This window comes from Mauremys mutica, chromosome 4 (assembly GCF_020497125.1).
Source record: "Mauremys mutica isolate MM-2020 ecotype Southern chromosome 4, ASM2049712v1, whole genome shotgun sequence".
Lineage (NCBI taxonomy): Eukaryota > Metazoa > Chordata > Testudines > Geoemydidae > Mauremys > Mauremys mutica.
Window position 1 is genome coordinate 4,614,772 of NC_059075.1, and position 23,648 is coordinate 4,638,419.

General features: G+C 43.3%; 1 protein-coding gene across 4 annotated transcripts in view; it reads right to left on the reverse strand.

The window, feature by feature from the left end:
* The window catches only part of MDGA2 (MAM domain containing glycosylphosphatidylinositol anchor 2), a 633,934-nt gene that overhangs the window by 18,390 nt on the left and 591,896 nt on the right, over window positions 1-23,648 (reverse strand). For all 4 annotated transcript variants that reach the window (XM_045015357.1, XM_045015355.1, XM_045015354.1 and 1 more), the window contains exons 12-14: window positions 21,845-21,865; window positions 7,290-7,445; window positions 5,926-6,084 (exon numbers count right to left, since the gene is read on the reverse strand). In XM_045015357.1, the coding sequence (XP_044871292.1) occupies window positions 5,926-6,084; window positions 7,290-7,445; window positions 21,845-21,865 (336 nt within the window). The remainder of the gene's footprint in view (window positions 1-5,925; window positions 6,085-7,289; window positions 7,446-21,844; window positions 21,866-23,648) is intronic.

Here is a 23,648-nt window from a genome sequence, read left to right on the forward strand (position 1 = left end):
GGATCTTTCTAGCAGATGGATGAAAGTATAAAAGAGGGACTGTGAAATCATCACTTGGCCTTTCCGCCCCTGGCCCCATCTCAACTCCTGGAAGATCCTCTGGAAGACAATAACTTTGAACTAGGGAGATTGGTCCCAGTCTGTACATTGAAGAACTGTGAGCTGCCTGTAACGTCTGTTAGGTGAGAGACTGCTTGATTCCAATCTTGCTTAGTCTGTTTAAGATAGAATTTAGGCTGCATTTCTATTTTTATTTCTTAGATAACCAACTTTGATCTCCATGTCTGCTACTTATCACTTACAATCTCTCTTTCGGTGGTTAATAAACCTGTTTTATATTTTACCTAAAACAGTGTATGTTTTTGTTGCAGTGCTTGAGGAAGCACAGCTTGGATTACAAAGCCTGGTGCATGTCCACATTCCTTTGAAGTGGCAAACTTACTAACAAGCTTGCACTGTCCAAGGGAGACTTGAGCAGTGCAAGATGGTATATTTCTGGGGTGCAAGGCTGGGATGATTGACTGGTGCCGCTCTCTGTATGATTCATGGATGGCTCAAGGAGCATGCCTGGAATTTTGCTGCACATGCTGATGATCGCAGCGTCTGGAGGGATATTGCTGCCTGTCACTGACATAGCATTGTGTGAGAGCCCAGGCTGAAGAGTTAAGGGAGCACAGAGGTCCCACAGATCCAGATTGTACCCCAGGGTGCCATCACACCCATACGTCTCCCTTAGGTATTCTTTATTCATTCTGTCTTTGATTAGGAACGTGACATGTTTTTTTCCTGCTGTTTCAAGTGACAAAATCATAAGTGTCACATAGAATTTGGCAGGATTTAAGAAGTCACAAAGTTCACAGACTCGGTGCATGTTTCTCATACGCTTCCCATCAGACACAGCTTTCTCCTGCTGCCTGGAGGCTGGAGGTGTCCTTTATATACCAGCCTTTTAAAAAAAAGTCGTTTTTGCCTTGATTTGAAAAAGTTCACAGCATCAAAGCTCTCAAAAGCCACTGTTCTCTGGGGATGCAAAGAACAGCAAAGCCTTGAGTAAAACACGTCCCCTGGAACATTAATTATGTAATTTCTCCAGCACCCTGGGAATGCAAAGTACAAGTTAAGTTTACAAATAGATCTCTGCTATGAGAGACACCTGCACAATGACACAGCTCAAAGTCACACAAAGTTCTGGTTCCTAGTGCAACTCACTGTCTTGAAAAACACAAGGTTAGATTAAAAAACAAAAACAAAAATGGAATGAAATGTGCATATGTAAAAAGCAGCAGGAAATGTGCCTGCAGCTGATGGTTACGCAGGCACACCAAGAATTAGGCCCACACCTTACCTTCAAACTGGGTGTGCCTTAGTGCCTGAACAGTTTTTTTTTTTTTACACTGTAGCATTTGATTTTTCAGTCGAAAGGAAGAGGGAGAAGCAGTGGGGAGGAGACATGGACTTTAGGTGGACACGCTGTCTCTCTCTTCAAACACGCAGTGGGCAGGGCAACTCAGCTAGAAGGGCCCACAAACATCCAGAACGAGGGTGTGGCAGGTACTGCACATGCACTGTAGCTGTTTCTGAAGCTGTGTGGGAAGCTTGGGCCAGCAGTCACGCCGGTTCCACACATGTTCACCATCTGTGAGATGAGCCAACCAGGGCTCAGCATTGGGGGACGGGTCGCCTGGCTCTTGTGAAATAAGAACCAGCTCCAAACTGAATGGGAAGCTCTTGTAAGATTCATCCCAGTTCAGCTAAAATAATTCTCCTCCTTTCCTGCTTGCTTCTTCACTGGTCCTGGGTGCAAGATTTGAAACGAGGAAGCCTCCAAGGCTAAGCAGAAAGAACAGCTGTCGTTAGAGATTTCAGCTTAAAGAGAGTTGGGATGGGAAGCTGGTCGGCTTCATAGCCCAGGTGGATGGGAGGGAAGAAAAGAATCAGAGGGCTAGGGAAGGTGGGGGGAGGGAACTGGATGAGTGCAGTAGTGGAAAGAAGGGTGGTGAGGGGAAACCCGGAAGAACAAAGGGAAGGGGAGCCAGGAGGAGGAAGATCCACCAAAGGTAATGCTGACACATAAGTCAACACGGAAGAGTTCAGAGTTATGGGCTCCCAGGGAAGAGAAGGTCTTGAGCAGACAAGAATGGCTTAGAGTGTTAAAAGCAGGAGTGAAGAATGACTATGGAGTGGAGACCTGTAGAGCAGGCAAAGAAAGCAACGTGCAGTGAGTTTTGTGCGGGCAAGTTCAGGGCACATGCCAGACTGGAGGGGATGAAGAGGACAGTAGGTGCATGTTCCAGGATGCTAGAGATGAAGGGAAGCAGGAAGTTAAGGTGATAACCGGGAGAGGAAGGAGGGTCTAAGTGAGGTTTTCTTAGGGGCAGGGAAATGGAGCAGAATTGGAGCAGCGAGTTAGAAGAGTGAGATAAGTCGCCAGGGACTGCAGCATGGGAGCTGTTACGGGAGACATGGATTGTTTAGTACAAGGTTGAGCAGAACTGCAGGAAGAGAGCGTGGTACCCTAAAGGCTTGGGCGCTTTCCAAACAACTACTGCAGATACATTAGAGAAAAGCCAGCCCACCTCTGACTAGTCACAGCATGAACTTAAATTTAATGCTAGTTTAAAGAAAACTATTACATATAATTTGACTTTTCATGAAGATTCAAAATAATGCCAATAGCAAGCAATGCACTGATGCTGTTTCAATGTATTATCCACTAGTGCTGAGAGATGCAGATTGTGGCATACAGCTAGGTGGGTACTACACACTGATCCAGGAGGAGGGATAGCTCAGTGGTTTGAACATTGGCCTGCCAAACCCAGGGTTGTGAGGTTCAATCCTTGAGGGGGGCCATTTAGGGAACTGGGATAAAAATCTGTCTGGGGATTAATCCCACTTTACACAGAGGGTTGGACTAGATGACCTCCTAAGGTCCCTTCCCACCCTGATATTCTATGATTACAAGACTCAATTATTTAGGCCATACAGGATGCCAAACATAAGATCATTCATACCACCACCAAACTCTGTCATGTAGTTCAAACTAATGACAAGACGACTACATCTTTGAGCATTCTTACTTAAAAGAACAGGCATTACTTCACCAGCTATGCGCAGGCCTTCTCAATCAAGCTGGCAGCTTCTTGAGTTTATTTACACACACCTACCTGTGTCAGCCCCAAATGCATTTGCAAGTTTGATGGATTCAACCTGCAGTAAACACCTACTCTTGAAATGTATAACTTGCTGCCAGTCATGGCTGTGCATACTTGCAGAAGACCACAAGTACTGCATGTAAGACTCGTTTTGAAAAACTGACCCATGGTGAACATTTCTTTTAAACGGAGAACAATTCTGACCTACAGGAAAATGAGCAGCCAAGTGACCCTTGAGCAGATAATACAAATTGCAATGGAGACATGTTACATTTTTGCATAAAAATAAATCAGAGGAGTTCACGTTTCGGATGGTTTTATAGCATGGGAACTCTTGAGCTAACTTGTTGAAGGTGAGGAGAAGCTTTAATGACTGTATTAGCTTTTCGGTGGCATCTACTGGACCCTATCTTACTGAAATAGTGACAGTCAGACAATATTCTGGCACACTGTTGTTTTTAGTTTGGTTTGCCAGTCTTTCAATAAATACAGACTGACCCTTGTGCCTCTTTGCTTTATTCCTTGTTCCCCCAACAACACGGTACTACACTGAGAGGCTGGTGTCGATCACGTAGATTGGAAATAAGGTGATGTAGGACACAGACCGACTGCACCACTTGTGAAAATATTTATGAAAATATTATTGTGGCCCAAACCTGCCAAGTGCCGATCACGCTGCACTCCCATTGAACAGGAGCTGGAGTTACAGGAGCTCAGCACCTCACAGGAAAGAGCCCACATGAGCAGCCATTCACAGAGACAACAGACACAAACGATCTTCTGTCTGTACTTTCAGGGATAATCAATGTTAACCCTTCGAAAAGGTGGCCATGCAAATTGCATCCGATGAAGTGGATATTCACCCACGAAAGCTCATGCTCCCAAACGTCTGTTAGTCTATAAGGTGCCACAAGACTCTTTGCTGCTTATGCAAAGTAGATGCACCCTCGTTGGACTGGCAGTCAAGAGGATGTGAGCATTCTCAGGGTTAATTCTGTATGATCTGACAGGAACTTCTCATATGATTCGCAGTTAGAAGCAACGTATATTTTGGAGTAAGATTAGAAACATAGACCCTAGTTCCAAACCTAATTGTGATAGGACAGGGAATTCCATGCCTGCTTTTCTCTTGGGAGTTAGGCGTTAGCCTAACATTATAATGAATTTGGTAATCTCATACCCAGTCCTCATTTCTCCACATAAGCTCCCTTTTCCCTCTTGGCCATTATACCAATATTAGCGTGATTGGCAGGCTGCGCTCCAGAGGCACCCAAGCCATGACAAGCAGAAGTACAGCTCCTCAGGACTGAGATGCTGTGGCAGAGCTGTCTCAAAGCAGTGCTATTATTTCTCTCTCATCCTGGCGAGCACTAAACTCACCCATTTTTCAAAATGGCCAAACCAAACCTACCCGTCTTACAACCACCATCAACTGTTGTCCTTGGAATCCTCTGCCATTTGGTTGGGCAGCTGTGCTGAGGGCAGAATTTGGCCCTGTCACCATTAGCACACACTGAACTCCCATTAAGTCTCAGCAGACAAGGACTGAGCAGACATGGAAACTTTCCCTGATACGTGGCCCCTACACTAGGCTGAGCAGCACTGGAAGGAGCAATGATGTGATGATGCTTTGGACAGAAGTCCAAAGGGATGTCAAGCTGACACCTTACTCAACTCTACCATTACCTTAGAAAATGCTGGCTACTTACACAGCCTCACTGTATCCTTTACTGCCCAATACCATCAGCAGCTTTCCATGGGATTTTAAGTTTCTTTGAATGATACTCATTAAAGCCGACGCGGCCTCAGCATCTCTTGCCATTATGAAGAAAGCTCTGACTGAAGACCTGCCTTGGGGCTGCCTCGAAGTGGTTAGTCATGCAGTGGCATCTAACAAAACTCATTCAACTCCTCTGCTTTATTTAAGGGCTAAATCCTACCTGGAGATAGGCAGGTGAGTCCAAAAGGAGCCACTAACATGCATCTGAGGGAGGGGTTTGTCCTGAAAAATGTAATTTTGGCAACAATAACTTGAAATCAGCTTGATGCTGGAAATCCATTCAGACACATTCTGATGTTCTGTTCACTTATATGGGGTTTTCCAGGATCCAGAGAGATCTGCCAGCTGTTGCTTATGCCTTCTTAATACATAAATATATATCACTGAGATACACCAGGGTCCTTCAGATACGGCATGTACATCATTAAAAAACAAAAACCTACTTTGGGATGTTTCTTTTGCTTTTTCATCTTGGGCCAGGGCCAGCCTGCAGAAATCCCTCCTGGGCTGTTGCAATAGCCATCAGAAGAGAGTTATAGCTGCTAATCAACTGACCCCAACCCTGGCCTCCCCACGGCAGGGGACGCAAAATACTGGTGTGTACCAGCAAAGTGCTTACAGCCCTTTCTCTCTGCCATACTTGAAAATTCCCTTTCTCAAAGCCACATTCACAGGCACTTAAAAGGGTTTCCTGTTGCTGCCCCATGCATTGAAGGGAGTGGTTCTCTACTGCCCCCAAGTGTGGGCTGTGCTGAACAAGCCCAAAGCGATGAAGGTGCTAATTGGCACATCTTATTATAATCTGTATTACCATAGCACCTGGCAGCTGCAGCCACGAAGCAGAACCCCACGGTGTTAGGTGCGGTACAAAGGGGTTACCATCTAGATGCTGCTGACCTTTCCTTTCTCGGTCAGATGTGTGTGTTATTTTTCCTTTAATAAACCATAGTTACTCGTGTAATTTAAATGACAATATGGTTGGGTTCCTCTCACCTATGTGCTGTCCGTACATGTGATAGTAGAAACTAAAACAATACGCTGTGTTGGTGACTCCATAAGGGTTTTTAGGGGCTACACTGAAAACAGGACTAAGAAGTCTGGCCTTTTCTCCTTCCAGCCGTGGGCGTGATGTTTCAATGTACATGTAGAAACCTAGAAGAAGGCCAGAACAGAAATTGTTAAGTTCAGTCTTTAAACAAACGCTCTCTCTCTCTCTCTCATTCTCTCTCTCAGGGTACAGATGCTCAGCACCAGAGCTGTTAAGAACCTTGAACAATTTTTCACATTCATCTGACACCGCTGGGCCTTGTTTGCTGCAGTTGACCTGCATAAATCCCATTTGCTTCCACAAACAAATGCTTCAATGAGATTTTTTTTCTATTAACGGTAAAAATCTCTGCTAGTACTTCAGTACTCACAAGCAACAGTAAAGCGATAAACCAGTGCGTATACTCAAGGAAGGGGGAAATTATTTGTTTAGGTTCCAGATCTCAGTCTCAAGGTTGCAAAGTGTTTATATGAATAGTGAAAGAAGAATTATTTTTAAAATAATGAAAAATTTCTTCATGGCATCGGTTCAAGGAGCCTTTTCGATAGCCCTACTATTCACAGTTCAAAAGCCCATCCTCAGTGAAAGAACACATTATTTAATTATCCTGATTCTAGTCTATGTCAGCATTATATATACTAGTTTTTTAACGTGACTTGCTCAATACTGTAACCAAGCACAAGCAATGCAAGCATTACTGTGTTTGGTAGTGCAGGTGGGGTGTGGAGTATATAGTTTTCTGAGCGATCATAGTCCTGCACTGTGAGTCTGAAAGTCACCATTTGAATGCATACAGAAAGCAGAATCCAGCGCTTTAGTTAACAGGGATGGCAGATTTCAAATCATGCCCTTTAGCAGGATACAAAATGAAGACAGGACAATGAAACTTTTAGCTCCCACAATCTGCTAGTAAGAATTTAAATGACTAAAAGCTACAGAATGTTGTAGGAAGTTTGAAATATACATCACTACAGAACCTACTGTCTGAATCTGATCATCTTTAAAATGGCATCAGAAATGGTAACAAATAGGACTGGTCAGGAGCCACAGAGTTTGGTTTTAGATACAGATCTGACCTCTGTATGTAAATGTTCAGATGCAAGATTTTGCTTTGGGATCATCTCTATTAAACGTTAAGGAGTCCCTACAGATTTAACATAGGTCAGTATTTTCATCCTAAATACTGCTGGGGGTCAGTAAGAAAAGACAAGAGTTTGGGCCTCAGCATTTTGGGTAGATCCTCAGCGCAGCTCTGTTGATCTGCACTAGCTGAGGGTCTGTTACTGCCGAAATCTAAGCTACGCTTTACCTTCTTTGGAGCCACTTCGGTCTGCGTTGGGTCCAGTGTTTGGGGTGTATTTTGTGTCCCTGGTGGCAGTGCTTTGCTTCGTCCAGTCAAAATTATCCGTATCATCTTGAGTGAATAGACAGATGTTGCCATCTTCAAATCCACAGTGAAACTCTCCTACAGCCAACACAGTAAATGAACATGATTTCAGTCATTGCAACCATTGTATGCGTAACTGTCAAAAGTCTTGAAGTGCAACAACCTTTTTAAAGGACAACAGCCATTATTAACATTGGACATTGTGATTTTTTTTATAATCCAGGTAGAATGTCAAGGATGTGTCTTCCTTTAGGCTTGTTGTTTTATTTATTATTGTCATTGCTAAAAAAATACATCTGACTGTCACTCCAGGTGTACGTGTAAACGGAAAACGTACAGATCTTATCAAATAGATCCCCCTCCACCATTCAGCATAATCCTTCAGCCCTTCTTAGCCCTCCCACCCTTCAGAAAAGCAACAGAGAACAGATAAGCATTGAAGCATGCCCTTAAGGCCAAGAGAGTTGGACTCCACTTTAAGGAGTACGCAAGGCTTACAATCAAAGACTTCTAGCTGAGTAATTGCCAGAGGTCTCATCCTGTTTACACATGCAACTCAGTGTATCACAGCTGAGTGTATCATTATTACATGAGCACAGAGTTGTAGCCAGTGGGTAGCCAGGAACCCAAACCATCCAAGGCTTTGGGGCCTGGATTCTCATCTCCCTCCCAGCAGTGTAAGGCCCCAAGGCACCTGCTGAACTTTATGCACACGAGCAGTCCCAGTGAGTGCACTGCACCAGCAAGGTCAATGGATGTATTTCTTCACTGTCTGTATATCATCTGTTTGTTACACCCTCCTCCACAGATGTGCATTTTGTACTCATCACTGTGGAGTACTGCTCCACTGGCCTCCAGAGAACTAGAGCTGGGCAAATATTGGATTTTTTGGTTCACTGGCATGTCCAATTTTTTTTTAAAAAAATAATAATTTTGGGTCAAACCAAAAATGAATTTTAAAAAAAAACTGAGTGAATTGTTAAGACAAAAAAATGTTGAGTCGAGGCAATGCTAAAAGTTTCATTTAAATGCAACTCCAAAAATTCCATGCCAATTTCAGGGATTTTGACCAAAGCCAACGAAGATGTAATTCACAAAATGGGTCCGGTGGGATAGGAAGGAGACCTAACTGATAATCTTTAGCACAGTGATAACCTTTAGCCTCCTGGCATATGGGAGAGCCACATTCTATGCCCCCTACACCTCATATGAAAAAGGGATTTGAACATGGATCTTCCCCATTACAACAGCATGCACTAACCATCGAGCTAGGGGTCTCTATCAATTTCTCATGTTGAATCTGTTCCGTTTCTTATAAATAATTAAATAATCATTGAAGCAGGAACTTGAACTTGGATCTCCTGCATTCCAGGAGAATGCTCTAACTACCAGTTAGAGAGTCATTTTCACATGTGCTTGCTGGCACAACAGCTATTTTGACAAGCTCTACATAGGACTACTCAGGGATGTTAAGTCGAGCAGGTGTCTAAATTGTTTGCAGGTTTGGGAGTTTAAATATGTAATATATCCACTCAGGTCAGTGATGTTGTACTGTGTCAGTGAGATCAGCATACAGGCTAGGTTTGGGTAAGGATCCCAAAGAATGGAGGCCAACCTGAAGCTGATCTGAAATCATCTAATACTCAAGACTGAAAAATGAAGCTTGAAATTTCACCCCAACCCCATGGCCATTTTGAGAGATTTTTCTGGTTCTTCCTCATCCCGTTTCTGATTAGGCTAGGAGGACAGTAAGAAAAGTGTCTACTTCATAGTACTGAGCGTGAAACATTCCCCTACAAAACCAGGTTATCCCAGACACATATGTCTACTCCCTCAGTACAATGATCAGATTTACTTATTTTCTCAGATAAATCCACTGAGTTGAGTAGAGCTGTCACCATTTGACTGTAAGAATCAAGTTAACTAAAGCACACACCCTCAGTTGATCTGAAAGGATTGTTCATCATCAGTACAACTGAGAGTCAACTGTTCATTTGTTTAATTATGAAACCCTCCCCCCACATCATTTTGGAATCTAATTTAATGGAAAACTTGTAATATACACAATCGTTAAATACATGAGCACTGTCACAACCACAGTGGAGAAGAAATCTGAAAAACAGTTACACAGTCTGTGGAATCCAATAACCCGAATAATGATGCATGTGAACTGATGCAGATTAGCATCTGCTGCTTTATTTCCTAGCTCACAAAAGAGTACACAGTGACACTGACAAAGCTCATAAAAGAAGCAGTGCAGTGCAGTGCAGATGAAGGACTATGAACAAAATAGAAGCTGAGCGTGTCACCTTAAGAAATGTATTTTACACTGATTTGATATTAAAATAGCTTGTTCTATAAAGTTACCACCACCTGATGGCCATTCAGTAGCCATGTCTATACTTGACGCCAATGCAATCGATGCAGCAGCATCAATTTAGTGGGTCTGGTGAAGACATGCTAAGTCGATGAGAGAGTGCTCTCCCGTCGACATGTACGTGTACACTGGGCTCCCCTCCACTTAGACAAGTCCTTACTGTAGCTTCCAAGGTGCTTAGCTGCCTAGGAATATGACGGATGGATGGAAACTGCAGCCTCTGATCCTTGTTTATATTGTGCTCAAAGGACAGGGTATTGCTAGCAGGTGCCTTGGAGGACCGGGGTGGGACTGGCAACACTTCCACTAAGATCCCCACTACAAAACCTGCAGGACAAGCTAATACTATAGAACAAGTTAATTCAGATCAATTTGGCATTAATTTGCATTGGCTCCTCCCACAAACCCTCCCTCGACGTGATTCAAGGGGCAGTTGTGGTTCAAGGGGTGTCCTGACAACAGGACTCATGCTGATGAGGGGCTTGAGAGAGCTAAAAGTAGCCCCCTTTCACCTGCCCAAACATCCAAGCAGATCTCAGACAAGCCACAGGCTTTGTGGTCCCAACCCACTGCCACTTGTGGGGGCTGGCATGGGAGCCCTCTCCCCTCTCATAGAATCAGAGAATCTCAGGGTTGGAAGGGACCTCAGGAGGTCATCTAGTCCAACCCCCTGCTCAAAGCAGGACCAAACCCAACTAAATCATCCCAGCCAGGGCTTTGTCAAGCCTGACCTTAAAAACCTCTAAGGAAGGAGATTCCACACCTCCCTAGGTAACCCATTCCAGTTCTTCACAACCCTACTAGTGCAAATGTTTTTCCTAATATCCAACCTAAACCTCCCCCTCTGCAACTTGAGACCATTACTCCTTGTTCTGTCATCTTCTACCACTGAGAACAGTCTAGATCCATCCTCTTTGGAACCCCCTTTCATGTAGTTGAAAACAGCTATCAAATCCCCCCTCATTCTTCTCTTCTGCAGGCTAAACAATCCCAGTTCCCTCAGCCTCTCCTCATAAGTCATGTGCTCCAGCCCCCTAATCATTTTTGTTGTCCTCCGCTGGACTCTCTCCAATTTATCCACATCCTTCTTATAATGTGGAGCCCAAAACTGGACACAGTACTCCAGATGAGGCCTCACCAGTGCTGAATAGAGGGGAATGATCACTTCCCTCGATCTGCTGGAAATGCCCCTACTTATACAACCCAAAATGCCATTAGCCTTCTTGGCAACAAGGGCACACTGTTGACTCATATTCAGCTTTTCGTCCACCGTAACCCCTAGGTCCTTTTCTGCAGAACTGCTGCCCAGCCATTCGGTCCCTAGTCTGTAGCAGTGCATGGGATTCTTCCGTCCTAAGTGCAGGACTCTGCACTTGTCCTTGTTGAACCTCATCATATTTCTTTTGGCCCAATCCTCTAATTTGTCTAGGTCCCTCTATATCCTATCCCTACCCTCCAGCGTATCAACCACTCCTCCCAGTTTAGTGTCATCTGCAAACTTGCTAAGGGTGCAGTCCACACCATCCTCCAGATCGTTAATGAAGATATTGAATAAAACCGGCCCCAGCACCGACCCTTGGGGCACCCCACTTGATACCGGCTGCCAACTAGACATGGAACCATTGATCACTACCCGTTGAGCCCGACCATCTAGCCAGTTTTCTATCCACCTTACCGTCCATTCATCCAGCCCATACTTCTTTAACTTGCTGGCAAGAATACTGTGGGAGACTGTATCAAAAGCTTTGCTAAAGTCCAGAAATAGCACATCCACTGCTTTCCCCTCATCCACATCCTCATCTCTACTGACCCAAAGCGTTGCATTATTAGTGAGCTCGGAGGATGGAAACTTGGAGTCATCAGTACCTTACGCGCGCTGCTCCTGCACAGAGTGACACAATTCAAGGATGAAATATTGCTTCCGTGACAGCTAACCAGAGTGGAGAATGAGTAAAAACTGATTCAGCTCCAACAACAAACTGAGTTAAACCCAAAGTCAGCCTCACCGTCCGTCTTGCCATTTCTAACTCTGCTGCAGTAGTTTAAAGGCTACATTTGCACTTTGAAGCAGGCTGCAGAAGGTTCATTTAGAAATTCCACATCAGCAGATTAAAAGCCTTTTTCTTTTGAGTGAGCAAAAAAATGATCAGGCCCAATGAAAAAGTGGGCACAAGTTTGCCATTTATTTAACACAGTGTCAGCTGCTAATGGGATTCAAGCATTTGGAATAAATTGGAAAGGGCTGGTGCCAAGTATTTTTGGCGCTATATACATATAAACAAATAGACAAAAGTATAAACATGAAAATAACTTGAGAGATCAGATCTGTACATTTCCTGTCTGAGAATTCAAGAGGTTTTGAACAGATCTTCACTGTCCTTTATTCATCCATGAAAGAGGTATATCATGAGTGCTGGCAGTCTGTGCTTCCCCACACAATCCTGTCTGGCTGAGATGCCCCAGCTCATGATAAGTTGTATAGGTCTTTAGGTGCATTCAAATTTTGTCCTATCTTCTAAGTGCATCAATAAGGGAACCATTTAGCACCATAGCCTGAGATTAATTTAGGTTGCAAAGTGCACCTGTCACAAAGAACAGGCTATTTGGTGCTAATTAAGAAGATGAGATTGGTGAAAAACACACAAACTTTATGAGCTTGACTTAATACAAACGACTATAATTGAAATAATAGAAAAAAACAAATCCAGAAGTGTAAGAATAAGAGAAGTGCAGAAGTTTCCTGCATTGTTCATACTTACAGTCTTAGGCCTGGTCTACACTAAGAAGGGGGTTCGAATTAGGGTACGCAAATTCAGCTACGTGAATAGCGTAGCTGAATTCGAAGTACCCTAATTCGAACAACTCACCCGTCCAGACGCGGCGGGGTCGAACTCCGCGGCTCCCCCGTCGACTCCGCCAACTCCTTCTGCCGAGGTGGAGTATCGGAGTCGACCGCGGTGCTTCCGGAGTTCGAACTATCGCGTCTAGATCAGACGCGATAGTTCAAACTCCAAAAAGTCGAACTCTCCGCGTCGAACAGGCAGGTAAGTGTAGACGTACCCTTACACTACGCATACCTACAACCTTGCAGAGACCGTTAGAAACAAAGATGGAAGAACCAGTCAGTGGAGCACACCACAAGAGGAGATGACGGTTTTGGATGTCACCTCCACTGTCATTCCACATCTCCCCACTAGGGCTAGGTTTGACAAACTTTTATACACCTTTCTCCATTCCACCCACATACATCTGAGGCCCTATCTGATTAAGTCTCAGCCCTTATTCATAGCAAGTATTCCAGGAGACCAGCGTTACGTTCCACCTGTCTACATGTGTTATTTCAGTTGACCATAGTCATATTTCCAACAGGTAAGCCCGCCACTCACATCAGTCCCATTCCCAACAGTTTTGGTATGTCAATGTGGTTACCGCTCAGTGCAAAAAGCCCCTAAGATGCTACCATCTGTTTGTGGTTTACCTGTTTACCATAAAATGCATTGCTAAACTGTAACAAGACACACACTACTAAATTTTACAACCTCCAGCCCCAGGACCTCCCTGGGCAGGGCCCCATAAATGGAAATGCTGGGATCAAGCCACCTCAGGCTCCTGCGTCTCTGTTTACCACACCCCACGCTGCCTTTGGTGTGGGGAACGTGCAGCTGCTATGTATCATTTCATAACCTTCGTTCAGGCAATAATACCATGCTGACAAACGTATGCCTAACACGCCTCAGTAGGCCTCAGCATATTCCAAGCCTCACTTAACATGAATATTCATACTTTACATCCTCCTATTTGCGTCTCAGCCATATTGGCTTCACTCACAATTATTAGAAGCACTTTTGCAATACGTAAATATTAAGCTGGCCTGATAATTCAGGATCAGGTCATGGGCCTCTGGTCAACAGCACCAATATGGTGGTGGCTTTTATTTTACAAGCAAATGGCAATTTAGGAACTGGATTGAGGCCATTAATTAATTTTACTGCTAATCAGAGCCAAATGTGAAAAAGCATCCTCAAGATAAAATGCTCTGCATGCTATCATTAATCCCTCAGGTCATCCATTCCCCTATAAAACCCAGATTTAAATATGAATATTTATACTTGAATATCTTATTGAGACATAACTTCTGTTCACATTAATGGGAGCTACATACATGTATCATAACAACAGATCCTTAGTGGTCATTATAAACTCACAAAAGAAAGGGAATACAGATTTAAGGCTAAATCTCAGTCTTTAACTCACTGGAAAATGCTCATTTAGCTATTTCAGAAGTCTCATAATATGGAATAAATTTATGCCATTTGCATGCTGCAGAATTTATGCATGAAGGGAATGATTCTGGTCTCACACAAACCAGTTTTATCCAGGGCGAATCCACTGACTACTCTTGATTTACACAGAATCAGGCACATCAAGTTAAATTAAAGGGAAGAATTTCCTGGGTTTTAAATCAGTTCTTAGTTGCCTATGAACACAGGTTTTTGGTGGTTTATTTATACAGACAGACGGCATCTTTAAATTGACACTTGTGAGATAAATAAGATGAGAATCTAGAAAACAAAGATGATGTGGGTAATAGAATACAGAATCTTTTATCTCTAGTTTACTGGTTTGAATCCATCTAAAGGATGAAGACCTGGCCCAACTGAAGTCAGTGAGAATTTTGTCATTGACTTCAGTAGGGCCAGGCTTTTTGCCCCAGATATTATTGACCTAAAGTTGTTACCACCTGATGGCCATTCAGTAGCCATGTCTACACTACTCTTGACGCCAATGCGATCGATGTAGCAGCATGATTTAGTGGGTCTGGTGAAGACATGCTAAGTCGATGAGAGAGCACTCTCCGGTCGACATCTTTAATCCACCTCAACTAGAGGCAGAAGCTATGTCACCAGAGAGCGTCTCCTGTCAACATGGCGTGGTGCAGACACTGCTGTAAGTCGAACTAAGGCACATCCACTTAAGTGATGTTACTTATGTAACTTAACTAGCGTAACTTAGATCGAATGACAGTATTAGTGTAGCCCAGGCCTCAGTAAAATAATTGGATGGGCTCACTCCAGTTCGTGATTGACATGTTTCCCCATCTTCACGGACAGCTGGAAGCTGATCCTGACAGACCAAGGGCATGGGCATAGGTAGGGCAATGAGATACCCCAACTCACTGCTCAAAGTGATCCTTCTTACTAATGCAGCTCTGATGTTTCCCACATCAAAACTGTTCTGTAGACAGAGGACTTAATGTCTAGGACTGTTAATCTGGGTCCTTTAACTGAACAATAAATTTGCCAAGAAAGAAAAAAAGAAGGCAAGAACTTTTGAACTTTAAAATTGGAGACAAATGTCATTTAATGCACCTGGGATTGCTATTAAATATTTTCTTAATAAATTAAATATATATGTAGTCAATGAAGGGCTGATTAAATGCCCATTAAAGTAAATGGGAGTCTTTCCATTCTGCCCTAATTATTAACACACTACATGGGATCATCAGCGAGCAGGTTTAAAGTGTTGAGTCATCTACAATAGAACCTCAGAGTTATGAACAGCAGAGTTATTAACTGACCGGTCAACCACACACCTCATTTGGACCAGAAGTATGCAATCAGGCAGCAGAAGAGACATTAAAAAAAAAAAGCAAATGCAGTACAAGTGTACAGTACAGTACAAGCAAATACAGTGTTAAATGTAAACTACTAAAAAAATAAAAGGAAAGTTTTAAAAAAGATTTGACAAGGTAAAGAAACTGTTTCTGTGCTTGTTTCTTTTAAATTAAGATGGTTAAAAGCATTTTTCTTATGCATAGTAAAGTTTCAAAGCTGTATTAAGTCAATGTTCAGTTGAAAACTTTTCAAAGAACAACCATAATGTTTTGTTCAGAGTTAACAAACATTTCAGAATTACAAACAACCTCCATTCCTGAGGTTCTACTGTATTCTAGGATGTTCTCAGTGGTGGCAGATGACAGAACAAGGAGCAATGGTCAAGTTGCGGTGGAGGAGGTGTACGCTAGATATAGGAAACACTATTTCACTAGGAGGGTGGTGAAGCACTGGAATGGGTTACCTAGGAGGTGGTGGAATCTCTATCCTTAGAGGTTTTTAAGGCCCTGCTTGACAAAAGCTCTGGCTGGGATGATTTAGTTGGGGTTGGTCCTGCTTTGAGCAGGGGGTTGGACTAGATGACCTCCTGAGGTCTCTTCCAACCCTAATCTGTGATTCTATGATTCTTGAACTTTAGAATCAGAGAAACTGTTCACAGTAGCTGAGAACCAGTTTTACTCCCACTGTAGTTGACTGATAGCAAGAATACTGATGGGACTGAAATATTTCCTTCTCTTTCCAGCTGCATTTCTGCACATCTGACTAAACACAATGTCTGGGCAATAAAAGGTATGTTTCTCATTGCCCGTAGCAGTTTACATCTTATGAGTCTGCCACAGGAGTCCCTAAAGCTCAACACACAGCCAAAATGCTTATTGAGATTTATTTTTGTCAAATATCACTAGCGGGATATTTCATGAAATATTACCAACATAAGTAAATGTCTATGGATTTCAGCTTAGTAACATCCTTTTATAAAGCTAGTTTGCTTTGCTTTTGTTCTAGATAGAATTATGCGTAGTGCTGGGGAGGAGCTGGTGGTCGTGGTATATGTAGGTACCAATGACCTAGGGAAGGGTAAGAGAGATGTCCTGGAGGCCAAATTTAGGCTGCTAGGAAAGAGATTGAAATCCAGGACCTCTATGGTGGAATTCTCAGAAATGCTCCCAGTTCCACATGCAGGGCCAGGTAGGCAGGCAGAGCTTCAGAATCTCAATGGGTGGATGAGACGATGGTGTAGAGAGGAAGGGTTTAGATTCATTAGGAACTGGGGAAACTTTTGGGATAGGGGGACCAGACTGCTGGCACTTAACATTAAAAAGGTTGCAGACCAGTTTTTAAACTAAGAGATGGGGGAAAGCCGACTGTTGCAGAGGAGCATGTGGATCGGACAGAGACTTCTCTTAGAGGAGAGTCTATTGATAGAGATTCTCTAGGTTTTAGTCAGGAGGAGAGGATGGAAGAGGATAATCTAGGGGCCAGATCAGATGAGAAACATTCACATAAAAAAGAATTGGATACATCAGAAAGGGGCAAACAAACAAACAGTGACAATTTTTTAAAGTGCTTGTATATAAATGCTAGAAGCGTAAATAATAAGATGGGTAAACTAGAGTGCCTCGTGATAAAGGAGGATATTGATATAATAGGCATCACAGAAACATGGTGGACTGAGGACAATCACTGGGACACAATCATTCCGGCGTACAAAATATATTGGAAGGACAGAACAGGCTTAACAACCATGTAAAAGAAGCAGTGAGAGATTAAAAAGGCATCTTTTAAAAAGTGGAAGTCAAATCCTAGTGAGGTAATAGAAAGGAGCATAAACACTGCCAAATTAAGTGTAAAAATGTAATAAGAAAAGCCAAAAAGGAGTTTGAGGAACAGCAAGCAAAAACTCAAAAGCTAATAACAAAATGTTTTTTAAGTACATCAGAAGCAGGAAGCCTACTAAACAACCAGTGGGGCCCCTGGACAATCGAGATACAAAAGGAGCGCTTAAAGACGATAAAGCCATTGTGGAGAAATTAAATGGATTCTTTGCTTCAGTCTTCATGGCTGCGGATGTTAGGGAGATTCCCAAACCTGAGTCAGCTTTTGTAGGTGATAAATCTGAGGAATTGTCACAGACTGAGGTGTCACTAGAGGAGGTTTTGGAATTAATTGATAAAATCAACAGTAACAAGTCATTGGGACCAGATGGCATTCACCCAAGAGTTCTGAAAGAACTCAAATGTGAAAATGCGGAACTATTAAGTATGGTTTGTAACCTGTCCTTTAAATCAGCTTCTGTACCCAATGACTGGAAGTTAGCTAATGTAACTCCAATATTTAAAAAGGGCTCTAGGGGTGATCCCAGCAATTACAGACCAATAAGTCTAACGTCAGTACTGGGCAAATTAGTTGAAACAATAGTAAAGAATAAAATTGCCAGACACATAGAAGAATACAAATTGTTGGGCAAAAGTGAACATGGTTTCTGTAAAGGGAATCGTATCTTACTAATCTATTAGAGTTCTTTGAAGGAGTCAACATGTGGACAAGGGGGATCCAGTGGACATAGTGTACTTAGATTTCCAGAAAGCCTTTGACAAGGTCTCTCACCAAAGGCTCTTACGTAAATTAAGTTGTCATGGGATAAGCGGGAAGGTCCTTTCATGGATTGAGAACTGGTTAAAAGACAGGGAACAAAGGGTAGGAATAAATGGTAAATTCTCAGAATGGAGAGGGGTAACAAGTGGTATCCCTCAAGGGTCAGCCCTCGGACCAATCCTATTCAACTTGTTCATAAATGATCTGGAGAAAGAGGTTTAAAAGTGAGGTGGCAAAGTTTGCAGATGATTCTAAACTGCTCAAGATAGTTAAGACCAAAGCAGACTGTGAAGAACTTCAAAAAGATCTCACAAAACTAAGCGATTGGGAAACAAAATGGCAAATTAAATTTAATGTGGATGAATGTAAAGTAATGCACACTGGAAGAAATAACCCCAACTATACATACAATATGATGGGGGTTAATTTAGCTACAACGAATCAGGAAAAAGATATTGGAGTCATCGTGGATAGTTTTCTGAAGACTTCCCTGCAGTGTGCAGCAGCGGTCAAAAAAGCAAACAGGATGTTAGGAATCATTAAAAAGGGGACAGAAAATAAGACGGAGAGTATTGTATTGCCCTTATATAAATCCATGGTATGCCCACATCTTAAATCCTGAATACAGATGTAGTCTCCTCATCTCCAAAAAGATATACTGACATTAGAAAAGTTTCAGAGAAGGGCAACTAAAATCATTAGGGGTTTGGAACGGGTCCCATATGAGGAGAGATTAAAGACGCTAGGACTTTTCAGCTTGGAAAAGAGGAGACTAAGGGGGGATATGATAGAGGTATATACAATCATGAGTGATGTAGAGAAAGTAAATAAGGAAAAGTTATTTACTTGTTCCTATAATACAAGAACTAGGGGCCACCAAATGAAATTAATGGGCAGCAGGTTTAAAACAAATAAAAGGAAGATCTTCTTCAGACAGAGCACAGTCAACTTGTGGGAACTCCTTGCCTGAGGAGGTTATGAAGGCTAGGACTATAACAGCATTTAAAAGAGAACTGGATAAATTCATGGAGGTTAAGTCCGTTAATGGATATTAGCCAGGAGGGGTAAGGAAGGGTGTCCCTAGCCTCTGTTTGTCAGAGGGTGGAGATGGATGGCAGGAGAGAGATCACTTGATCATTGCCTGTTGGGTTCACTCCCTCTGGGGCATCTGGCATTGGCCAATGTCAGTAGACAGGATACTTGGCTAGATGGACCTTTGGGTCTGACCCAGTACGGCCATTCTTATGTTCTTATGAGAAACAGCAAGAAAGCTCTGCTTTCAGCTATTTGAGCATCTCATCCAATAAATGATCATAGTTTTTTTCAAAATCACAGTTATAAATAATGAGATATTCACTAAAGAGACTCAATGTCACAGCTAAATTTTCTCAGACCTGAAGAAGAGCTCTGTGTAAGCTAAAATGCTTGACTCCCTCACCAATTGAAATTGGTCCAATAAAAGAGATCACCTCACCCACCTTGTCTCTCTAATATTCTGGGATCAAAATGGCTACACCACCACTGTATACATAGATATTGGATTCACTCATGAGGAGATAACTGGCTCTGTGGATATGAGGAAAGCGGTGGTCATGATATACCGTGACTTTAGCAAAACTTTTGATACGGTCTCCCACAGTATTCTTGCCAGCAAGTTAAAGAAGTAGGGATTGGATTAATAGACTACAAAGTGGATAGAAAGCTAGGTAGATCATTGGATTCAACAGGTAGTGATCAACGGCTCAATGTCTAGTTGTCAGCCGGTATCAAGCAGAGTGCCCCAATGGAAGGTCCTGAGGCTGGTTCATTAATGATCTGGATGATGGGATGGATTACACCCTCAGCAAGTTCACGGATGACACTAAGATGAGGGAGAGGTAGATACGCTGGAGGGTAGGGATAGGGTCCAGAGTGACCTAGACAAATTGGAGGATTGGGCCAAAAGAAATCTGATGAGGTTCAACAAGGACAAGTGCAGAGTCCTGCACTTAGGATGGAAGAATCCCATGCACTGCTACAGACCAGGGACTGAATGGCTAAGCAGCAGTTCTGCAGAAAAGGACTTGGGGATTACAGTGGATGAGAAGCTGGATATGAGTCAACAGTGTGCCCTTGTTGCTAAGAAGGCTAATGGTATATTGGGCTGAATTAATAGGAGCATTGCCAGCAGATCGAGGGAAGTGATTATTCCCCTCTATTCAGCACTGGTGACACCATATCTGGAGTATTGAGTCCAGTTTCGGGCACCCCACTACAGAAAGAATGTGGACAAATTGGAGAGTCCAGCGGAGGACATAAAAAATTATTAGCGGGCTGGGGCACATGACTTATGAGGAGAGGCTGAGGGAACGGTGGTTATTTAGTCTGCAGAAGAGAAGAGTGAGGGGGGATTTGATAGCAACCTTCAAATACCTGAAGGGGGGGTTCCAAAGAGGATGGAGCTCGGCTGATCTCAGTGGTGGCAGATGACAGAATAAGGAGCAATAGTCTCAAGTTGCAGTGGGGGAGGTTTAGGATGGATATTAGGAAAAACTATTTCATTGGGAGGGTGGTGAAGCACTGGAATGGGTTACCTAGGGAGGTGGTGGAATCTTCATCCTTAGAGGTTTTTAAGGTCCGGCTTGACAAAGCCCTGGCTGGGATGATTTAGTTGTGGTTGGTCCTGCTTTGAGCAAAGGGTTGGACTAGATGACCTCCTGGAGTCTTTTCCAACCCTAATATTCTATGATATTCACTGTGCCTTCCACCCTATCTCCTCCAGCTCATTGAAAACAACCTTTCTTGTGTTTTTACAACACATCTGAACTCAGAGGTGTGTGAAGATGAGAATGAATAGAAAGGAAAGGTTAACTAACAAAAGTATAACTGGATTCGAAAAAGAATTTTATATGTTCACAGAGTACAGGTCCATCAATGGCTATTAGCCAAGATGGTCAGGTATTCCTAAACCTCTGACTGCCAGAAGCTGGGACTTGATGATGGGATGGATCACTCAATAAATTGCTCTGTTTTATTTATTCCCTCTGAAGCATCTGGCCCCTGATCACTGTTGGAAGAGAGGATATTGGTCTAGATGGACCATTGGTCTGATCCAAAATAAGCATTCTTATGTTCAATACAGTAGTTTACAGAACCTCAGTAATGATTCAGGTTCACTCTCTGGTGATAGGTCTGGTTGGTTCTTATTTTATTTGAACCAGTTTGCCCTTCCCTAGTGCAAGTGTACACGTTCCCATAGCAACGCGCCTAATCACTATGGCATGAAGCAATAGCTTCTCTCTCTTATCAATCCTGGAAGTAGGTGTATGTAGATGAGGTTCTGACCAGAATCAGAACTGTGAAAACATCATGACAAATACAATGGTGTTTCTGGTCCAACAGAAGAGGAAGTTTTAATAATCTTAGAAGAGTGTCTTTTCTTTCAAGATTATTAGCCTAATTTTGCAAACCCAGGAAGTTTGGATGTGGAGCTACATACTCAAGTATTTATGTATTTGTGCAAATTACACTGAGGAATCCATAGCTTCACCCACTCATTTACATTCACTTTCTCCTTTCGTTGTTAATCAAGGACCATTTGGAGGACCTTTGAAAGCATACGCGCCTTTTCCCTAGGGATTATTCATTGGTTTCGGACACAGGGGAAGGGGTACGTCCAGCAGCCACAATCTTCTCTTGATCTGAGTACTATCTGTTTAGCAACTGGAAATTAAAAAAAGTTCCAGTCTCCCACTGCAAGCGAGTGCAGTCCTGTGTGACAGACTTAAAATGGACCTTATGGAATGCATGGACTATAGCTGAAAATGAAACGGTGCATAACCATGAAGCAACAATTAATGCAAAGCTAATTCTTCCAATGATGAAGTGCAGCAAAGGATAAAAATACTTACTTAAGTGAGGATTGACTGGAGCTGGAAGAAAGACAGAAAAGAACACATTTAGTGTCATTTGAAAGCCTTTTTAAAAGCAGTTCTCTACTCATCCTACATCTTCCCCTGGGGGCCGTCTGAGAACGCTGATGATTGCATACGGCGAGGGTCAGCACCACAGCCACCGTCCTGCTCTTTAACTATCGAAAGACATCGGCATGGAGTAATGGGAGACAGCCCTTCTTTCCAGGGATGAGCATGCTCCTCCACAGCGCACACAGTCAGGCATCAAACCTAGACCCTCACACCTATTTTAAGGAAGAAAGCTGTGGTCCAGCTAAGAGCAGGCTGATGTCCTATTGCTGAAGCCAACACATGATAGAAAATGGGTAAAATTGAGCGTGCAGAGGGTTCACATTAGACTCTGTTCATCCCTTAATGTGGGGTCCTAGCAGTGCACTGGATTACAGGGAATTTCACCTGTAACGAATCCATTCTCATGTGTTTAAAAATGCTGCCACGTGAAATGTCAACAGCCTAAATCACACTTCCCATCTTACACTGGTTCAGGTTTCTTTAAATGCAGGGTGCAAAGGGGGGGGTCCGGCTCCCCCCGGATGCTGACCAGAGCTGGGTGGCACAGCAGCAGAGCCCCTTCCCGGCAGGCATGACGAGGGGTAGCCAGGGCTGGTGTTGCAACCCTGTGTGCTCCCCTCACACACTTTGCAGTCCTTTAAGTGCCATGGGCAACAGGCACCCCCAGCCTCTGGGAGGAGTGGAGCAGGGGGCACTGGGCATCCCAGCCTCCAGGAGGGTTCGGAAGATTGGATCTGGGCTTTTGATGCTTCCTGGGGAAGTGGAGACCAGATGGAGGATGCGGTCAAGGGCTCCCAGAACTGCCTGGCCTCTCTTGGGGATGCTGTCTGTCAGCCTGACCATCTCTCAGTGTGAGACCATGGGGCTGGGTTTGGGGCAGGGAGACTGCAGGGCTGGGTGCAGGGGCAGAGCTTGGGGCTGGGGATGGAAAGAGTGTGGGGCTGGGTGTGGGACAGCAGGAGGAGAGTGTGGAGCTGTGGGTGCAGAGAGGACAGCATGCGTTTTTGGTGCAGAGGCAGCATGAGGAGCTCGGGGTTGGGGGGAGGGAAGAGTGTGGGGCTGGGGAGAGCTGAGAGCTCTGGGCCCCCTCCTTAGAGAAATTTCAGTTGCGCCCGTATTTAAGTGAAGTTTTATGTCAGAAAAACACGCTGGGAAACAGAACTTGAAGCATCCCCAAAAGCACCCATCTGACTTTCAAACAATAGCAGGGGGAACATACATAATTTCTTCGTAGTCAACGACAAAGTAATATAAATAAAGTATTCTATTCTAAAAACCAGTACACGACACTTCTAGGTATATCATTGTTCACTAGTTACATGATATACTTACCTTTAAAACAATAAAGGATTAACCGCTATTGGCCAGGATATTAATAAAATACAGTTCTGAAATGCATTATCCCAGTCCTCTCTATGATCTTCCAGGTACAATATATGCATATCAGAGAAGGATTATAAACTTGGAAGGTTAAGGCAGTAATTTTATAAAATATTACAGTAATTACTCTGCTAATCCCCACAGATCCAAAGTAGGATGATAAGGCACAGTGATTTTAAGTCTCAGAGCATGGTAGATAAACTTGGTTGTGTGATTCAAGATCTGGTGTGTAATTGCTTTGAACGCCTTTGGATCCATATCCCTTTTCCCATCTATAATTCGACAATTCCGCAATGTCGTATTTTTAATGGAGTAGGGATAAAATTCACCCCTGCTGAGAGGGTCAGCA